Below are 21,035 nucleotides of genomic sequence, written 5' to 3' on the forward strand. Positions count from 1 at the left end.
TAGCGTACTATTTTACAAGTTTACCTGTATTGACACAGCAACTATTGATCACTTAGCTTGGAAATCTACAGATGATAAATATACATTATTTCTCTGCCGTTCTGCGTATCTCTAGAATGAATAATTTCTTTGTCTTTTTAGCAAAACAAAGTGTTTGTTAGACATATAACCTACTTTTTGAGATTGTTTTAGATACTTTCTGTCTTATAGCCACACGAAATTCGTACGGATTCATACGATATTTCTTTCAATATAACTTCCATCAACTTAATTCGATTTTAAATCTCATTTACTCGTCCTACGTTACCTTAATTTACTGAATTTTCATTTTCAAGTTTAGAACTATTATTTCAAACGAACTCAGTATTTAACCATAGAATATTTTATTTTTTTAGTTTTGAAACAATAACTCCAAATTTATGTCGTGTTCACCAATCACATAAACCAACAAGTTATGGTTCTGATGAAAATGGAACGAGAACTGGCCCACATTCATGATAAACTGCCTTCTATTAACTATTTCGGTCGATTTATTTTTCGTTATGTATTCCGAAAGTTGTCTAAAATTACTGGTCATGCCATTTTCCTTTCAATTTATTTGTAAGAAGATGGGTATTTCCCAACTACTTTACTTCTAAAAATACTACTGTTACCAGGAATATTTACCTATTGTCACTAAAGCCATGGTTTTGGATATGTATATTTCACACATGAAGAGAATTATTCGTTTTTCAAGGTATATACAAAATATTTCAGTAATAAAACATAGAGTTTATGTAATGAAGTGATTATTCTCAATGTTTCTATCAAGGTCGCACATAAGCTCTTTTCTGATTGCCTCACCAAACAATAGCACATAAGTTCAAGTAATTTTTCTATTTTCCAAGGATGGCACACTCAACTTTTTATCTCTAGTATGCCTACAAGTTATGAGCTAGTACATAATAGACGGCCTAAATATTATCAAATGTTTGCATCCACTGAATAAATATTTGTATATACTTTATCACTCTTAGGTAGCTGATATTGTGGGCAAAAATACTCACCGTATTTTACAAATATGTCTCAAAACTCTTCGAAATTATCAGGCGACAGTACTATGATAAATGAAAATGAACTTAAACTACAGTGATCTTTAATCCTTACATGTATTTCTAGGTCTATAAACAATCTTCGCCTCTAACTGCGACCTTCTATATTTCAGCTATAAGCAGATGCTTGGACTGTATAACCACATACGTGTCCTTTGCCTTGAAATTGAAACTGATGCCTAACTAGAAAACTTCGGGAAAGGAAATTTAGTGTATACGGGAGTGCATAATCTGTTTTCGTGTATGATGGAAATAATTGTATTATCTACGTAATTATGACACACAATTTAGATTTATAAAGGAAAATTATTTTTGTGCATTACTCAGTAAACTATCTAGCGTCATACCAAACAGGTAATATTCTATTTTAATTCTTGTGTTTCACCTCTATTTATTTGGAGCATCAAATACATTTTGGGTGTGTAATATTTGACTCGTGTACAAACACGGGATTTTGAGTACTCCAATAGGGAAATGCAAGTGTGAGTCCTGGCGTAAATTTCTATAAAGTATAAGTTGGAAAAGTAGCCGTTAATAAACTACAAGTCTTTGCATTACTAATAACTTCACTAGCGAGTACATTAACTCCACCCCAGTAAACACTTCTTATGATACGAATTCTCACCGTTCACCTAATGATTCTGCAACTGGAACTCTCACTGGTCTATTTTACAGCTCATTCAGAATACCGAACTTCGAATGGCATTCTCTTAATTGATAAAATCAGTAATTATTTCACGGATACTTCTTGTACTACACCCCAAAACTAAACTAAAATGTTATCACCTTATAGGAGAACGTAACACAAAATGTTGCGCTCTTGATTTTAGTAACCACAAATAACGTTTCTGTTTGCACGCTGATAGTTACAATTGATAGTGTAGATATATTCTATTTTATAGTTTAACAGTGTTTATATGGGGAAATTTTCAGGCCACAAAATTCTCGCTCATAAATATGCATAACTTGGATTTATTCTAAAAAAAATTGAAAGTCTAAAAGATGAGGTTAACTTGTAGTTAACTCAAGTGTCATTTCACTTTTCCTCGGAAAGATTTGAAACGACGTTCTGAAAATGATTTATTATCAAACCTTTTTTGTCTCTTAATTTTGCTTGCAACGATTTGGCTTCATTGCATAGATTTTTAATATCATTCGTGCAATTATTTTCAGCCTGTATATGCCTTCTAGAAGCCGAGAAAATGAGCCAATTCACAACTAACTCGAAACTAACAAGTGCACATCTTAAAGCGTCCACAATACAATTGATATTATCTGCTAGAATAATTGAGTTATAACATTAAATGTTCACAAACTCTTATCGCACTTTTCACCATCTGAAATATTAGAGTCGTTAAGTAATGTTTGAGGTACAGTGATAGGCTTTTCTTCATCATGATCAATAATAGGAATAATTCCCTTAAAGTCATTATTTTCTTCTACTGGAAAACTAAACAGAACAAGAATTAGGTGGTTTGAAGTAAAAACCTGCGGTGCATATTTGCGCGAAAACAAAAAGGGGATTTAAATGTCTCAAATTTACTTGCATATTTAAATATTTTCAATATCCAATCAGATCTAAACACTTGTAGACAGCTGAAGTTATGTCACACGAACATCGTTTTGGTTAAAGATCCTCTATATTTAATAACGACTATTTATCAGTGCTTCAAGGTAGGTGTCTAATTGTTTGAGACTAGGTTTCAGTTTCATTTGGGAAAGGACAGAAGGCTTGACGGCATGTCTTAGTCCGGGCAATGATGGTTTATCAATTGATCCAACTTTCTTTTGAAAGAGTCGACGGATATAGCCTCACTCACGCGCTGGGATAATGAATTCCTTTCGTCGATGATTCTAGGGGAGAGTCGATAGTCAGGTGACGAGTAATTTGTTCGGGGTTTGTGAACTGTTTTGGAGTGTCTTCGTAAGTTTTCGGTTTTGGAAAACAGAAAGAATGAGAGCATTTCAGATGCACATTATTTCACTAAGCAATTTGAAAACTGCAATTAAGTTACCTCTAATCCTCCGATTTGACAACGGGAATAGGTTGAGTTTGGCCAGTTTAGCATCATACGTGACCTTCGCTATTACGGGAATCAGCTTAGTTGCTATTCTCCGAACATTTTCCATACGAGCTAGCCGCTCGTATGTAGTACTCAGGTTTAGGACGCACAACCACCTTATACAAAGTCAAAAACGTTTGAGCGTCGATATGACTAAAAGCCCTACGTATTGACCATAAATTCTAAAATCTTTGGCGGCTAATGCACGGCAGTGTGCAGTTGTCTTAAAGTCTTGGCTAATGATGACTCCTGAGTCATTGCGTGTCTGGACAATAGGTAGCTCATATTTTTCATCGTGCATGTATCTGTACCTTGCTGACCGATATATATCACGATACACTTAGAAGTATTTATCGAGAATTGCCATGTTTGAAACCATTCAGATAATTTTTCAGGTCATTTTGGAGTCCTAAGCTACCACCCTTACTTTGTATCGCTCTCCATATCTTGACATCGTCAGCATATAACGAGACCAATTATGATAGTATAGGAGGAAGGTCATTTACATACAAGAGAAATAACTCTGGCTCCAAAACTGTACTCTCAGAACTCCAAAGAGCACGGTTTCCCAGATAGACAACTTTGAGTTCACTCGTACTCTTTGTTGGCGCCAAACTAGGAAATCTTTTATCCACATCAATAGATTGCCTCCAAACCTGACATTTATTAGCTTATATGACAGTCGGTTGTGCGGAACTTTGTGAAAAGCTTTGCTGATATCCATGTAGACCACATCTATAGGAAACTTATGGTCCCTAAAAGCGCACCAGCTTTCGCAAGCGACTAATAAATCAGTCAGACAAGAATAACCTATCCTACAACCATGCTGCTTCTTCAAAAGGATCCGATTTTCATCGAGGTACTTAAACAGCTCCTTCAGAATAAACTTTTTTAAGATTTTAACAACCACACTAGTTAGGCTAACGGGTCGGTAGTTCCTATTGTATCCTAAGATGCAATTCGTCGGGCTCCGTGGATTTACCTATGTCAAGCTTACTTACCAGAGATTTCGAGTTCTCCGATGGTCACGTAGTCGAGCGTTTTTGTGGGGGGGGATTGCATGGACTGGCAAGAAAGGTGATTCTATGGTATATACAATAATAAATTAGTCTGCGAATACTTGAGCTTTGCCAAAGTCGTCCTCTACTAATGATGAGGCAGTACTGTATCCCCATAGTGCAGGAATATTTCCTCTTCTTTTTGCCCTAATCTCAATCTATCCTACATTTTTCTTCTCTTATAGAGAGGGATGCGAACCTCCCTACTGAAACATGCTGGAGGGTTTCTCGGCCCCCTTGGTGTAGTTCGAAAGATATGGGGTGCTGTAACTTTTAAGTATAAATTTCGAAATACGTACCAAGCCATTTCATTTGAGGACTCTGGTTCTATTGTCCAATCTACTGACAATGTTGAGTACATGATGTCTTGTATATTTGCTTTTCAGACGTTAGGTCTCGAATGAGCTGAGGCGTGCTTGTGATCTACAGTTACATGGAAGTCAAAGGTTAAAACTACATGATCACTTTTGCCTAGGGGTGGCATGTAATCCAGGTTCGCAACGTCATTGTCGTAGTAAGTCAATATAAGATCTATTAAGGATGATTTAGAACCCGGGTTGTACGTAGTCCCTTCTTTCACATGTTGCACCAGGGCACATGTGATAACTGCATCAACTAGATCTTGTTCGAAGGAATTACCTAACGATTCAGTTCGCAGATTTTCCCACTCTACCACGGGTACATTAAAGTCCCCTTGGATTAGACGTCGACCTCTTTGTGTCCAAGTATTGAGACTGCTTAGCAGGACCCTATTTACCTCACAGCTTGGACTCGGATAGACCAAACCAATCAGTAGCTCTTGTCCCTTTCATTTCAAGCAGTAAATAACTTATTCACGCGTCCCACTCTCATAGGATACAGTGTCGATAATGGCGGATGGGATAGCATTCCTGATGAATAGAGATACTCTACTCCTTTACTCCTTTGTATTCTGTCTGCCCTTACCAATGGAAAACACTCGAGATCAGGTTCCATCCTATTTATAGACTGTATCAGCCAAGTTTCTGTGACTGAGATTGTGTCTGGCTTTGTAGAATCAATCTGTACACCTAGTTCAGACCGCTTATTGAGTACGATTCGCGCATTAGTGTAACAGATCCGAAGCCTATTTAAATAGCTTCGTGCTGCACCCTTAGTGGCTTCAGTACCATTCTCTGTCGAAGCCTCACAACCCGAAAGTCTAAACTTTTTAGGTCTTTTTCGCCAGCGTCTAACCTCAGTTGTAGTTTTTTTCGTCGTCCTGTCTTTTCACACGGTCTGCCAGCGGCAATTCCTTACGGAGAAAATCCTCTTAACCATTTTATTTATGTCCACTCCGTGAGATTAAGTGTTTCTTTAGGAGATTTGAATACTACTTTAAGCAGTTTGGATTAATTAGGCTTCAAATTCGCTAGACTACCTAGTCTATACACTTTTAGCAGGGTAACTTCGGAGATATTTTGAGGCATAAGTTGGTTAAGTAGCTGTTTTATCAGCACAATGTCACGTTCAAAATGAGTTTTCGGTTCCTTTTCCTTTATTCTTTGGAAAGCAACTGACCTGTCCCTGTGATCGCTCTTCAATTTCTCGACTACTTTTGTGAGGGCAAGATTCTCTTCTATATCGTCATGTCGTTTCTTGCCTACAACTTGTATCCATTCGTCAACGTTGGTTGGAGTACTTTATGATTACGGAGGGTTGTCGACGACTTGGGAAGTTAGGTTATGTCTCCCGCTAGAAACCGATCGAGCCTTGAGATTGCGGTTTCTATTTGTTTCCCGCTGAATACCATTTAGAAGACAGGAGACAGAAGAAACTTATTTTCTTAAGATTTTAGTTAAGACAGACCTCTTTGAAGGTTGTCTTTCCTCCTTTGGTCGATGTGAGTCAGCACTTTTTGAACTCACCTGACTTTACTTCACACCAATTCTCCCGTCAACAGAGTGAATACTATTTGATGTGTCCAGACCACGCTTGCCAAAACACTTCTTTGCAGCATTTACTTTTGAGATCGCCTCGGTAAGCAAGGTGTTTGCATCTGAACAGCACTGTTGACAAAGCCATACGCAAAAGTTTTTGCCGAAACTTTTCAAACTGCAGGCGTTAAGATAGAAGTGATGTTATTAAATTATTATGCGAGCTCGTTCTAAACATATGAGAACATACCCTTTGTAAAACCGAAGAGCCTCTTTCGGATTATTTCGTAAAGTAGAGAATACCAGGTTGTGACTTCAGTAACAGCTAGTTCAACCTGCTATAATGAATTTCTAACTTCTAAGTATTCGCTACGGTTTTCTTTGGAAATGAACCTAAAATAGTGATCAAGAGGTGCTTAAGAAGTTTTGAGTCTCTCTGATTCATGGTCTTACTCTCTTTACGGCAAATACTTACCTACTTACTCCATTTCTCGACGTAATGTGTTCTTCGGTCTTCCTCTTCTCCTTAACCTTCAGGATTCCATGTGAGGGCTTGCCTTGTGACGCATTTGGGTGCTTTCCTCAATGTGAGTCTTATCCACTTCCAGCGCTTCTTCCTGATTTCTTCCTCCGCAAAATGGAATCTGGTTTGTTGTTTCCCACAGTAGGCTGTTGCTGATAGTGTTTAGTCAACGAATCCGAAGTATTTAGCGTAGACGACTGTTAATAAACACCTGTATCTTCTGGATGATGGTTTTCGTAGTTCTCCAAGTTTCCGCCCCACATTGTAGAACTGTCTTGACATTTCTATTGAAAATTCTGACTTTGGTGTTGGTTAACAATTATTTTGAGTTTCAGATGTTCTTCAGTTGCGGGTATGCTGCTGTTACTTAGCCGATCCGCGCCTTCACATCTGCATCTGATCCACCGTGTTCATCAATGATGCTGCCCAGATATGTAAAGGTTTCTACATCCTCCACTGGTCGTTTTCTCCTGCATTTGTTGTTGCGTTTGTGATAGAAGAGCCAGATCATCTACGAAGTCTAAATCGTCCAGCTGCATCCTGCCTGTTCACTGTATCCCGTGCTTCCCTACACATTTTGACGTCCTCATGATCCAGTCGGTCACCAGGAGAAAGAGAAAAAGTGAGAGTAAGGAACCTTGCCTGATACTGGCCTTTACGTCGAACGAGTCAGTGAGTTGTCCTACATAGACGATTTGGCATTTTAACCCACCATAGGAATTACGTATGAAATTTACCATCTTCTCAAGTACGCCATTGTGTCGAAGAAGCCTCCATAGTGTTGTCCTGTCTATGCTATCAAATGCTTTCTCATAGTCAGTGAAGTTGATGTAGAGTGATGAATTCTATTCAACTGATTGTTCTACAATGATCCGTGGTGTTGCGATTTGGTCAGTACACAACCACACACTGAATGCATCTTGTTTGTCTTGAAGTTTGGCGTTCTCGGAGTCCTTTCTTCTGTTTAACAATACCCTGTTGAAGACTTTTGCTGGTATTGAGAGAAGAGTGATGCCCATATATCAAACCTGCTGAGATCACCTTTATTTGGTATTTTGATCAGATGTCTTTCTTTGCAGTTTGTTGGTACCTGGTCTTCATCCCAAATCTTGTTGAAGAGAATGTGGAATATCCTTGCATTTACTGCTTTATCTGCTTTCAGTGCTTCTGCTTGAATGCTGTCTGGTCCCACTGCTTTGCCGCTCTTGATTTTTCTGTTGGCCATGCTGATTTCTTCAAATTTTGGTGAGCCGACAACGATTTGGAGGTCTGTGGGTACTACTTCGATGTTGGGTGTGCTCAGTAGAGTTGGGCGATTCAAGAGTTCTTTGAAGTGTTCTACCCACCCGTTTCATTGTTTTCAAGGTTGTTGATCACCTTGACCTCTCTGCTTTTCACTAGTGGTTCTGGTTTACGGTAATTTCCAGCGATTTTCTCTGTTGTTCCATACAGTTGTCTCATGTTCCCTCCTCTTGCAGCCTTTTCCGCCGTCGCTGCTAAATCTTACACATGTTTACGTTTGTCGGTTGTGATGCTCCTCTTCACTTGCTTGTTTACTTATGTGTATTCGGCTTGTGCCTTGGCTTTTCCTGCTGTTTTTAGGCTGGCATTGATTGCTGCCTTCTTGTTCCTCCTTTCTTCAATCTTAACCAATGTACCAACAGTGATCCATTCCTTGTGATGATGCCTCTTGTGGCCCAGAACCTCCTGAAATGTTGGATTGATTGCTCCTTTTATCCCTTCCCAGTTGCACTCCATAGTAGTTCCCTTTCCATTGAGTAGATCATGAAGGGCCTGGAACCTGTTGCTGAGGGCTATGTTGAATTTGTTGAGTTTGTTAGTATCCCGAAGGAAAGCACTTTTAAACATTTATGATGTTGTCTGCCCCGTTGTTTAGGGTTTCCTAAGTATTAATTTCATCTGATCTGATGCTATATCAGCTCCTCTCCTGGTTCTCACATCCTCCATCGTCCTCCTGAAGTTTTATTGATGCAGATATGGTCGATTTGGTTCTGGATAGTGTGGTCCGGTGAAGTCCACGTGGTTTTGTGAATGCATTTGTGTGGAAATATAGTGCTCTCTCTCTTTGTTTTGAAGGAGGCTTTGATGATCCTTGGTCCATGAGATTCCCATACAACAAGTGCATTTTGTGCTTTTCTGGACAGCATCAATGCAACTCCTTGTGTATGTGGGGCGTTTTCTTCTTCACGACTAGAGTATAACAGAAGTTACCCTGAAGACAGTCGTTGTTTTCCAACATGCGTCTAATGTGTTTCACTGATTCCAAGCACCTCCAGGTTGTATTTTCTCATTTCTGCAGCAATTTGGAAGACTCTTCCGGTCTCCCACATTGTCCAGACATTCCATGTACCTATAAAAACTGTCGCTCTGGTTGTAAGAAGGTGCATCGGCCCCATGACTTCCGAAGGAACTCGGCTTTTATCATGAGACGTCATAATTATTCCTTCTACTCCCAGGGCAGAGTCTAAATGGTTTGAATAGCGAGTTGGTTTTCTACAGGATGGGGTCGCTAACCCCATGCCCAACCCTCCTCCTTTTCCCGGGCTTCGGAACGGCAGTAGCCCCCGGAGGAGCTACAGGCGGAGTTTTATGTTAAATAATCTGTACATTTATTGTACAGTAAAAAATTTATGTTGTGTTTATACGTAAAATAATAAAATAATACAAATTTATGTTGTGTACTGAGAGTTCGAGTCCTTGATTGTGTCTTATCAAAGCTCTAGATTTATCTTTTAAAATTCACTTTTATATTCAGAAAGGTTATGTACAGTGATTTAGTGACTTTGTCGTTGGATTCATTCTGTGGTTTATCTATGAATATTCTATAAAGTAACCCGATGCTCGTGAAGAAAGTGGGGAAATTTAGTTCTTCCATTCTCTAGGAGGTAACGAAAAAATGGCAAAGCTTATATATCTGCTCTGTTCAATTAATCAAAAAATGTCTTTGGTATCATTATTTCAAAGTTCGCTACAAAGGTATTTCCTTTTCTGTTAGTATATGGTTTTAGATCGTGGAGAACTTAAATAACCAAATCGTTACATATAAATTAAAATCCTGGCTAACGGTTCTTATGTTGAATTCATAATCTGAATCATGCTGCAAACACTTCGGTCTTCAGGAGCTTGAAGTTAATCTGATGATATTTCTCGAAATGTGAAGCCGAGAAAAAACCATTTAACGTAAAAAAATTTTGAGATGGTGGAGAAGATTTGTGGCTCAGGTGGATGATTTTGATGGACTTTTGTTCTCTGAGGTAGATGGTTTAGTCGTGAAGCTTTCATCGTCAAACACTTCACTTTTACCCGAAGTTTGTGCAGATGATGTCGTTTGGAAGGACGATGAAAGCTCCACGACCAAACCGTCCTACTCAGAGAACAAAACTCCATCTAAAGAGATAAAAACTTACTACCCTGGCAGTAAACGTCTATCCGATGACCTCTATACACTGTGAAATATGAAATTTCTGAAAAACCTATTGACGAACGTCATTTTGAAATATGAGAATCAAGACTAGATTGTTGAAATCTGCGGGAATCTACTGCAAAGTTATATTGCGTCAAAGGGTTGAAATTCTATTCTAATCTTACGCTGAAAACAGCTCCTCCCCAGTTCGTAATTTTGACAGGCTATCTAGAGACCAACTAAAAATAGGCGAGAATTGTTACTTCCTTCACCTTTGCAAAAATGACGGTCTTCTTGTTTTGTCCTCTGTGCTTTACTACTGGCTTTTCAGTGTCATTGCAGCACGTAATTTTTGGTGTCTTGGAATTTCGTAACTCACGTAGCACTCTGTTTGTAGGTAGTAATATTTTTTATACAACTTTCGTCATGCTGAATTTATTTTGTTTCAAGTTAGCGTATTGTTTTCGGGCTGTCTACTTGTTTTTGTTACGAATTGTTGATAGGTTTTGTTCTGAGTATTTTCTTCTAGATATCATATATCAGCGTGTTTTTGTCATTGAAATCAATACTGCTACTACCTGGGAATTTCTAACGTTCTGCATTTCCTTCCCTAATTTTCGCTCACAATTTATCAAGAATTACGAAAGAATAATAATACAAAACAAAAACCTTACAGATGTAATAGTTGCACAGATCTGTAGTTTGTTAGGTTGTAGTAGTTTCAATGATGTGCTGCCAACCTTACTTAATAGTTTAAAAGTAACTGAATCGTGTGCAATGGATGCCAACTAAGTTATAAGGATAGCATTCAGCACACATGATCAAGTGAAAATGTAAGAACATTTTCTTGAAGTTGATTTTGTCGATTATGTATACAGTACTAGCAGAATGAAGTGGAAAGTATTCTTCCTTTCTAATATCACCTGTGATTTCGTTTTTCGGCGAATTCTGAGTTATCCTGATTAGCACTAGTCTCACAGAAACGTTTGTGATGATTAGTACAGGATGCATCATATCTGTGAAAGACGAATACATTATGGCTATGGATAGAATGATATATTTAATGGGCTACACTAGAGTGACCGCGCCTGCAAGGCTTAGTCAAAGTATGTCGTCACATCGATTCTTCCCACGTTCACCATTGCCGACCTTCTTCAATTGTTAAATGTTGAATGTCCATCTTCTCATTATTCTTGTGCTCAGCTTCGAGAATCATGATTAGTATATATAGTAGACTTGTTAGCGTGTGCAACAATATTAACCGGATGAAGTGCAAACGCAACCGGGTTGCAGATTTCAATGGCCATATTGTAAATCTGGATAAATATCCATGTTGAAAATTCGCATGAACAAGTGTCACATAAATTATTCCACAAAGGTTCTTCGGCAAATTTGTGTGAAGGATAAACATATGGCGAACATAAAAAAAGTATTCACAAGCGTTTGTTTGTTTCATTGAAGGACTTAATGCCTCTCTTAGGTCGACTGCGTAAAATGAGCTTCTAGTTTGTAGAGACTGTAAAACAAATAATACGATGTACGTAAGAAAATAGCGTGCCATCACTAGTGTTCTTTGTGGACGGTACTCATGATCCTATATTAGAAGCAAACAACGGGATTTTCACACACCGTGTATTTTAAACGTGCCAAATAGCATGTAAGGCATTCCCTTATTTACAGTTGCTGGACTTCATGGGTATGTTTATGTGATCTTTGTCTTAGTTAAGGGTGCTTCAGGAAATAGACTTGGGTCGCCAGTGAAAATTAAGACCAGAATGTTTCGGCTTTCCCATATCTAAACAATAGAGAAAATTATGTCGTATCGTCTTTTCCTTGAAAGAATCATAAACTGACGGCATTTCCACGATTGACGACCTCTGAATTATATTCCAGGGTGACGTTCATGTAATTTAAGTGATTAGCATGTTCTGGAGCATTGCTGGTTTCGATAACATTCACCGTAACAATATAATGATCTCCCACACAGAAAGTTTATTTTTTCTTTTCAGGCTGACGTTAAAGTCAAACCGGATAATCCTGCCAAACTAACATTTTTGGTGCTTCATGTATATCTGCTGTATATTAATATTTCATTCCTATTTTTAGTCTCTTTGTGTTCTGCTGCAAAAATTAAAACGCTTTTCTTGATACGGTAAATACATACCTATCTGCTATGACGACGATAAGAGGGAGTGTGACATGTTTGGCCAGAATGTCGCCGTGCGTTTATACAGAAGCCTATTGAGAGCGTAGATCAGTGTACTGTGCCTACTTCATCATAGGTGCACTCGAGGCAATGCTCGCACATCATAGGGTACAATAAATGTATATCGAATCAGCATTCATGTGAGGATTCCACTTACAACCATAGTCCTTGTTTTTTTCTGATACTAAAGGATAAGACAAGTAACCTATGCTTTATGGAATTGATTGCGAAACTAAAGTAAACATTCAGCCAGCTTTCAAAAAAACTCAAGAGAGGCTGCTCTTACTTCAGTATTTTACGGGTAGTTCCATTGTGATAAGAATCGCAAATGACATTTCCAGTAGTCAGAAAATACTTTAATGTTGATCCGTAGCTAACCTCATTTTGATTAAGACACGGGACGCTTATCTCCTAGGACAGTACACTGCCTTTTTTAGAAAAGTAACGACAAAGCCAACCGATGATTCAGCCGACAATGTTAACGTTGAGGAAATTGTTTAAACTCCCTTCAAGTATAATTATTATTTTTGAGTAAACCGAATTATACTACAGACAAGAATGCTAAACTGAGTTGTCGTAATTAATGTTTGATCTGAACAAACGCTTTATTCAAAATAGCCTGATATAGATAATTAGGCCTAAAAACCCAACAAATAAACCGGAAATTATTGAGACTTCCCTAACACTCATGAACGATATTGCTTCAAGACCGAAGAAAACAGTCATTCAGGCATCAATATATGGTTGCGAGTACAATTACCGGAAACATAATTAGCCTCAAACCTTTCTTCATTATTCACTGATTGAATACTTTAAAGGAACCACGACTATTATTAGGTTTTTTAGAACCTGGTGTATCATTACAGCATGCAGTGCACGTGTCTGGTGCGACGTAGTCTAATAGGATAATAAAATTTTCAATCATAGTAAATTTCATAGGATCATCTAATTTTTAACTAAAGTTACGGTAATTCACAACAAATTCATTGACATCACGGACGTAAACATTGCCCTGATTCTGGCCTACAATACGCTTAGTTCACGTAGCATCTCTGAGTTTACCTCCACTAGATAGTGTCTCCTAACCACACATTACTTGGACCCGAACATACTGTAACTGAGTATGTTTACACTGAACAATTGAAGCAGTTAGAAGCAGTTAGCCGAAAACAATGCCTTGTATAGCACCAGTGATTATTGGTTGAGATGTAAGTGTTGCTAAGTGAATTTTCGTTATTTGTGATCTGTTAGAGAAAAGATTTAATCTATCACAATGCTGTTGTCAATTTTGATGGACTTGGACCCGTTATATGGGGGGTTATGAGGTGTCTTATCAGAAGATAAATTGATATCATCAGTTAATTTAGGTCAGGGATGCGAAAAACCTCATTAAGAAAATCCATCAGCTATGTAGTTCAGGACCTCGTTGGTGTGATGAAGCTGCTCTGTGAGGTTCCGATTGGGCCTCCCCCAAGTAGATGACCAAATATTCGATATCTAATCTTTTTTCCATAATGCGTAATATAACTAGGGTTACATTTGCCGGTCAATAGTTTTGACTAGGGTTTTAGGTTCAAATTTGTGTTTTGGGTCCAACATACGTTACATATAAGGTTTCAGGGAGTGCTGCGGCCTCCAAGAATAGTGCAGAGATTCTCATTAATGACGTCAGCATGCCCAACCTAACCATTTTATAAAGAATTGGCGGGGTCTTAGAGATTTGAAATGGTGTCGGGATTATGTGTTTTGATGTTAGTGTCGATATTATTGAAATCAAAGTAAATACTATTAGAATTACTTTGACAGGTGCAACTGATATCCATATCTGGGAACGAGATATATTCACATTTTTTGCTGACCACTCGATTGATCATGGATGACTTTGTTGTCACTATACGTAACGCCACCATACAATATGGAGTGAATATTATAATCCGCATTCTTACTTTGGGGCTTTTCTAGCAGGGTATAGAGGTTTCGCAATTAGGTACAACAGGGAGAGCAGCATGTTCCCCTGGTTTTTTGTGCTTTTTATGCGCTTACGTGAAAGGTATATTTAAACCAAGATTCTGGATTCCAGAAAAGATGTCTGTTTAATGTGAGTTTAAGAATCAGACATCATAAATAAGTAACGCTGTCTTTTTTTAGGCGAATAAGACATCTTTTGCTGTAAATTTCAGTGTCAGATGTGTCTTTGTTAAGAAATTAGTCATTAATGATAAAATATCAGATTCACCTTGGAGTGAAAACCAGAAAAACAGTCATAACTTGTCGCGTGGAGCGATAGACAGTTTTGTGGCAGCGAAATCCTGACCTCCGTAACATGATTGTGGTGACCTTATGCTAGTGTTTCCTCAACCAGAACATTACATTGTGAGGCACACTACAAATTCTGGTGAGATTCTACTCCGAGATTTATGTTTTTTGATCCTTTCCTCAGTTCCCAAAAGATTCTGAGATCTAAATTTCGGTTCCATCGATACGCAACCGTGCTCCAATTCAATACACAAGACGATTAATAGTCTGTCCTGATCACAAGGCTTAATAATCAAAAAGCCTTTTCAAGAGGACGCACTAAATAAAAATATCAACATCCCAGTTCTTATGCCATCTTAAAGTCATGGTTTGAGACCACTGTGGTTGAAGCTGTCGCTGAAGGAGAACAGATTCAAGGTCTTCCACGCTACGTCCGACACTATTTGAATCGGCAAGAACCATATGACTCTCTTTATCTCTTCGCAAGTATTATGGAATCAGGAAGAGCTGTCCTCCCACAGTATCACTTGCGTGACACGAAGTCCGAAGAGAAGAAAGACCTATCCATAGCAGAACTCCACGTGAATATTAAAATTTTGACAGTGGCTATCCTCAAGATGCTAGAAATTACTGAATGAGAACTACGTCACTATAACCGTTAACATCCAGCTCACATAGAATGGTGTCTCGCATCTGGATAACGTGTGATAAGATTATTGTCTGGGTCAGTATTAAGTGCATTTATCCCTACTACTAGAATAATAGAGTTAACTCAAAATTGTGGAATTGTCATGATGTGAATACCCAATCTATAAGACCTTATTTGGAAGTCACTCCACTGCATATACTATGACTAGTCTTATTGTGAAAGTCATTAATATCATGATTCGAACTTGAGAGAAACACGTGTGAATTGAGGATAGGATAATGTGTATGATATGGAAAGCAATAAGTTGTGTAGCGGTAAACAAATCCCAAAATTAACAGTTCTACTAGCCTTCGGCATTTGACGCTGACCTGATTACTTTTAATGGATACATCTAGCTGAAGGCGCTCGGTAACGCTCCCATACCATATCACGAGTGGGTATGCCCTGCTATGTATCTCATACATTCGTTAGTCAGTTTAGATCAAACACTGCCTAAGATATCGATAGTCCTTCAGATATAACTTCGAACCTCTTTACATCTGATTTCAGACTTAACTGGGCTGGCACACTTGCATTACGAAGGTGTTACTGGTAAAGGCGTTGCCAAACTACATATAATTGTAGGATCTTTGGTTACATAGTGTAACCACGTTTGCATGCTCGAGCTATGCCATACTGATCAAGTAATCCCGCGTTCACCATCTCTGATCCTTTTTGTGGCGATAAAACTGAGTGTAATTATTCTCAATTATTGTATGCTGGGCTTGAAGGACAGTATGGTTGAGAACCAGTACCACTAATGTGCTACATACACTCTGTTCCTTAAAATACTGGGATAGGACTCTTTAAGTTCTTCACTGTCACTGTTTTCATTTACTACCCAAGAACTCATGAAAAATTCCTATCTTCAAAAGGAACATTTCCAAAATAGTGCAAGTAAAAAGGTACACAGACTAGAATTTAAATCCTACTCACATTTCTCAAAAGCTTTCAACTTACAGTTATTAAAATATAGGAGGGTCTGTTCATAGTCTAACACTTTTTTCATAGTTTTCCGGACTTAAGTAGCCCACCGCTTCGTTTTCGTGGTACATCACACCTAACAGGATATTCCTCAAAGACAGAACACGACAGTGCTAGCACAAAAACAGTACAAACGTTCCTGCCGTTTGAGTCAAGGATGTGTAAATGTACATTAATAAAACAGTCTCTGCTGATATTTTTAAAAGCAAGCTCAAGGAGCACTTCAGTTCTGTAGGTAGATCGTAGGATTACTGATTTTCACTCCTTGATCACTTTTGGCATTAACTATATTGTTCTGTCCCCAGTTTCTGGGAGAAATGTCAAAAGGATTATTTTCTCCGCAATCAAGATCCAAATACTACAGTTTAGGCATGAATCTCAATGGACAAACAGTTCCCCATTTCTGGCAAGCCATATTTGAATCGAGGTTAGCACTTTAATTATTGGCTGATATTGAAGATACCATCAGTATTGTTGTTTGGCAACTGTTTACCAGTAACACCTATAATCGAATCGCGCCCACCCAGTAAAATCATAAGTCAGAAGGTTGGAAGATATATTTGATTTGTTATCAATATATCGAGGAGTGACTGTTCTAATCTGGCTAATGATCGTAGGAGATGTTTCCCACGCCGTTCTGTAACGTGATCTAGTACGGATGCATGACCGGGTCCTCAATATTTCAATTATTCCACATTCTTGAGGGACTGTAACAAGAACTTTATCTGTTGTCACACAAGAACTCTCTCCCATTAACCAATGCAACTTCTCTGTTACTACTTGGGATAGTTTTAAAGATTGAAAAGGAAGGTCAAGTGAAGTGCGCGATCCTAGTTTCGGTGTGTATTTGAATCTCAGTTCAACCTGTATTAGTTTTTCGATATAGGCGTTGTCGAAAAGTCATGCCACTGGTTCTCACTCACATGTTACATGTTGTCGAGGATTATTGATGTCGTTATTTATAAGTTGTTCACAGCATTTTTCCTTCACACGTCAATTTTCGTAATTTTTATGCTTGTTGCATAGCGTTTATTCCAGCTTATTAGCAGCTTGACGTATTTGTTGCTCACAACCTGAGTGAATGTTTAGCAATCCTACTTTAGTTATTTGTAACAATGCAAACTCAAGCAAGTGAAATTCACCACTTATCAATTAAAAAATAAACCGAAACCAGAGTTTCAAGCAAAAATAAGCTCTAAAATCATTTACATATGAATCACCTCCTTAGTTATGGTAGTAATGAACATGGTTGTTGGTAGTTGTTTATAAATTGTAGATTTAAGCAATTGGGCGTTGATCTTTTTATGAATATTATATAACTTACTAATATACGGCCGTAAACAGTTCTGTTCATTATAAGTATTATCGTTTTCGCCCGGACTGGTATATTATTACGCAAGGTATCTGAGAAAGAAAGATTATATGAGTAGCATTTGACTTTGATGGCCTTTTCTGTTTGCTTTCTGAACATTTTCAGGAATTGTGTATAACATTACTGAGTGCTACATAAATTAGCCAAATATTCTTCATAAGTGAAGCGATGCGTGTTTGTTTTGAGTATGGTAACTAAAACATCTCGTGGCTAATACTAGTTTTGATGTCTGTTATAGGGTTAACAAATAAATTTCAACAGAATTCGAAATCACTGACCAAATCATAAACAAAGTTTGATGCATGTTGACAGGTAATATCTAAAAAGTGCTTATCAGTTATTTCATTATGTGTAAATAGTGATTTGCTAATGGTATTGTGAACGTTGTGATTGGGTTTTATCGGGTCTCATATTACTAATTAAAGTTTTTGAATCCGTTTATTTGGTGCCTGCAGTTTGTTAACACCAAATAATTAGATGAAATTCTAGAAGGGTTAGAAAGTAAAACACTTATAGGTACATCCTATCAGCTGCTATTTCATTTGGTTATTGAATTTGATGCTGATAATGAAGGTTAATAGTTTGTTTTACGGCTGATTTGTCGTTTTTCAGAATTGCATTGAGTAAGCTAGAAAGCTATCCATACGTTTTCTGTTATACAACTCAGAGTATCTTTGACTGTTAATTTGTCCTCAATACGCTGTTTTGTGGACTTCAACAAATTTTAAACAAGGACAGTGAGGTTCCTTAGGGTAATTGGTATACCAGGTTAAGTTACGACGCAACAAAAGCGCCAAATTGTACACTACAAAACAGTGAAAGCTAAATTAACGCTTTTCTCATTGATTTTGCGAATTTACTGCAGCAAAACACGACTCAAATATGAGAAAACCCGATATTCTTGCAATGTACTTCAGTAGTGTAGCGACTGAACGTTGGAAGAAAATTTGACGACCACACTTGTACCTATTAATGTTACAACTCAAAAAACCGTTCTGACGAGCTAGTTTGCAGCTATTGTTTGGCCCTTCTCGGCCTTTTTGTTACTTTAACAAAAGTACATAATTTTGCAAGGGCGTAGAATATGGGTTCGGTTTTCCTAATCACCAGTAAGTCCTGCTAATTACGACAAGGAACTAGTTAGTTATTTGACATTGCAATTACTAATAACCTTCGCAATATATCACTAAGGTTCCCACTTTTACGACCTATAATTCTCTGATCTGAGCTGATTTTTTATAGCATTAGTTGTAAACTCAAAAGCTATTTAGAGAAGACTTACATATGTAAGCCTTCTATATATATTAGTTCATAAACACAGCTTGCGTGTTAAATATACCTAAACTAATGTGAAAACTCACCTATTTTAATTATCATGATGGATTCGTTTCTTTAATAGAAGCCTAAACTACTGCCTTCTCATTTATTTAGGTCTTTTAAATCTACCTTAACAATGATCGCGCATTGGATGCCTTGTAAAATTGAAGCAAACGGGATGAAAGTAAATTCCGAACTTCAGTGTTCTGAAACTTTGAAGTAATTTGTATTTGTATAACACTTGTCGTTTCCTATTTCAGCGATGAACCTGGTGCATTAAGTAATCATGTACTACTTTCAAATTTCCGTGGTAGACCATTACGAGGGGTTCAACTCAGTTTCCCTAACAATTACTCACCAGTGGTTGTTCACCATAGTAGTGTCGTGTCAGACGTTGGAACAGAACCAATAAAATTTGGGGCTAAGCTCGATAAAATAATCCTATGGAATTTGTCCACACCACCAAGATTCTCAGATCCTATACCATTATCTCTCACTTGGCTTCATTTGGCTAGTATTTTGCATTCAAGCTCCTAGTATTCGCTGATACATATTGTTCACACTTATTGTATGTCTTGTTATGCTGACGGCTAATGTTTTACATATCTGTACAACTAAACGAATGATGATCATACAAATATTTTTTTGTAACTGATTTTTTGACTTTATAAAGACAACCATTCTTTTTGAGTGGTCGTTTATTTAATTCAGGACTAAGCATCATATCGAGATATATAAATGTTAGCAAAACGTCACTTTTCACAAATATAAATGGGAATCATATTAAGTGTTCGATATACTAACGCAGAACATTATCTAATTTCCTCTTTCATCATGTCGCGTATGTCATGTGTTGTTGAGATATTATTGTATTCCCATTACTAAACTGTCTTAACATGTTTTGATATTGGTTTGGATTTAGTCTTAATATCTGTCGAACACTGTTCAATTCAAACGTAGGTCTTTTATCCAACATTTGTTTACATTTCTATGACTTTTACGGTTATAAGTCCTTTGGATTATATGCGAAAAACGACTAACTGTCATTATCATACAGTGATAACTTGAAGTATATTATCGATCAGATCGAACTGATTGTTTTGAGATTAATAGCTATATCGAACCAACCTACTATATCGACAGGTAATGGCGATGTGATTCAAGTATCAATCTGATGTGAATTATGTGTACAAATGTCCATAGCTATCCTCTGCATTACTACCTTAGCTAAATCCGTAAAAATAAGACAACAACGATATACAATTTTCTTAAGAATTATTGAGGCAACTCTGTATAATATATCGAAAGATGTATTTATCAGATTACATTTAGAATATACTGTCCAATAAAGTATCGACGAAGAAAAGGCTGCCCGTACTGGTATGGTTCGATGAATATTATGAGAAGCTTGATAGGAGTATTTGTTCTCTTAGTTTCTTAAGAATGAATGCCTGCGCTCCCACTGACTGCAGCCCGGATGAAGTGAAAGATGACTTCAAAAAGCTAAACACGAAGACATAGTACTCGTAACAGGTGACTTTAATGCCCAGGTAGGTAGCTTGAACCTAACAGAAAGACATTTAGGCGGGTATTACAGTATTCCGGTTCAGCGAACAGATAATAGTGACCGTCTGTTGCAACTGTGCTCAGACAATCGTTTATTTTTATCAAGCAGTAATTTTTAGCGTAAGGAGAGACATCGTCTAACATGGCGACCCCCTGTATCAAACCAACGATGAACTGAAATAGACCATATTGCCATCAGTCATCGTTGGAGAGGCTCGTTCTGGAATACCAGTTTAGACTCCGATTATGCTCTAATACGAGTATGCATTTACTTGCGCCTCACTGGACGCAGAAAAATCACACTAAGAAGACCTATTAGGATTGAACTGATGGACAAGGAAGCCATAAGTAAGTTCCAGGAACAACTGATGTAACACTTAGATAATTCAGAAAACGAGGCTGACCCAGATATTGGTTGGAAAGATATACGAACGGTTGTGGAAACAGCAGCGGCATCTATTAGTGATTTAAACTATAAGGTTACGAAAAACCAATGAATTTCTACTGTCTATTGCACTGATGGGTTCTCGTAAACTCATTCCATCAGGCTCTGAACACGATGAAGAGCGAAGACAAATCAGATCTAGGTTAA

At 37.7% G+C, this 21,035-nt stretch overlaps 2 protein-coding genes across 2 annotated transcripts; one reads left to right on the top strand and one right to left on the bottom strand.

Annotated features, from left to right (window-relative positions):
• Window positions 1–2,044: 2,044 nt before the first annotated feature.
• Window positions 2,045–2,608, bottom strand: Smp_144500 (hypothetical protein). Its single transcript, XM_018794459.1, has 4 exons — window positions 2,580–2,608; window positions 2,408–2,541; window positions 2,315–2,369; window positions 2,045–2,278 (listed from the first exon to the last, which is right to left on the bottom strand). Exons 1-4 carry the CDS (start codon window positions 2,588–2,590, stop codon window positions 2,128–2,130), a joined length of 351 nt encoding a protein of 116 aa, XP_018648870.1. The 5' UTR covers window positions 2,591–2,608; the 3' UTR covers window positions 2,045–2,127.
• A 16,382-nt stretch (window positions 2,609–18,990) lies between these two features.
• On the top strand, window positions 18,991–19,560 carry Smp_040990 (hypothetical protein). The gene is made up of 2 exons (XM_018794460.1): window positions 18,991–19,096; window positions 19,138–19,560. Exons 1-2 carry the CDS (start codon window positions 19,014–19,016, stop codon window positions 19,412–19,414), a joined length of 360 nt encoding a protein of 119 aa, XP_018648871.1. The 5' UTR covers window positions 18,991–19,013; the 3' UTR covers window positions 19,415–19,560.
• The last annotated feature ends 1,475 nt before the right edge of the window (window positions 19,561–21,035 follow it).

The sequence above is a fragment of the Schistosoma mansoni genome, chromosome 1 (assembly GCF_000237925.1).
Source record: "Schistosoma mansoni strain Puerto Rico chromosome 1, complete genome".
Classification (NCBI taxonomy): domain Eukaryota; kingdom Metazoa; phylum Platyhelminthes; class Trematoda; order Strigeidida; family Schistosomatidae; genus Schistosoma; species Schistosoma mansoni.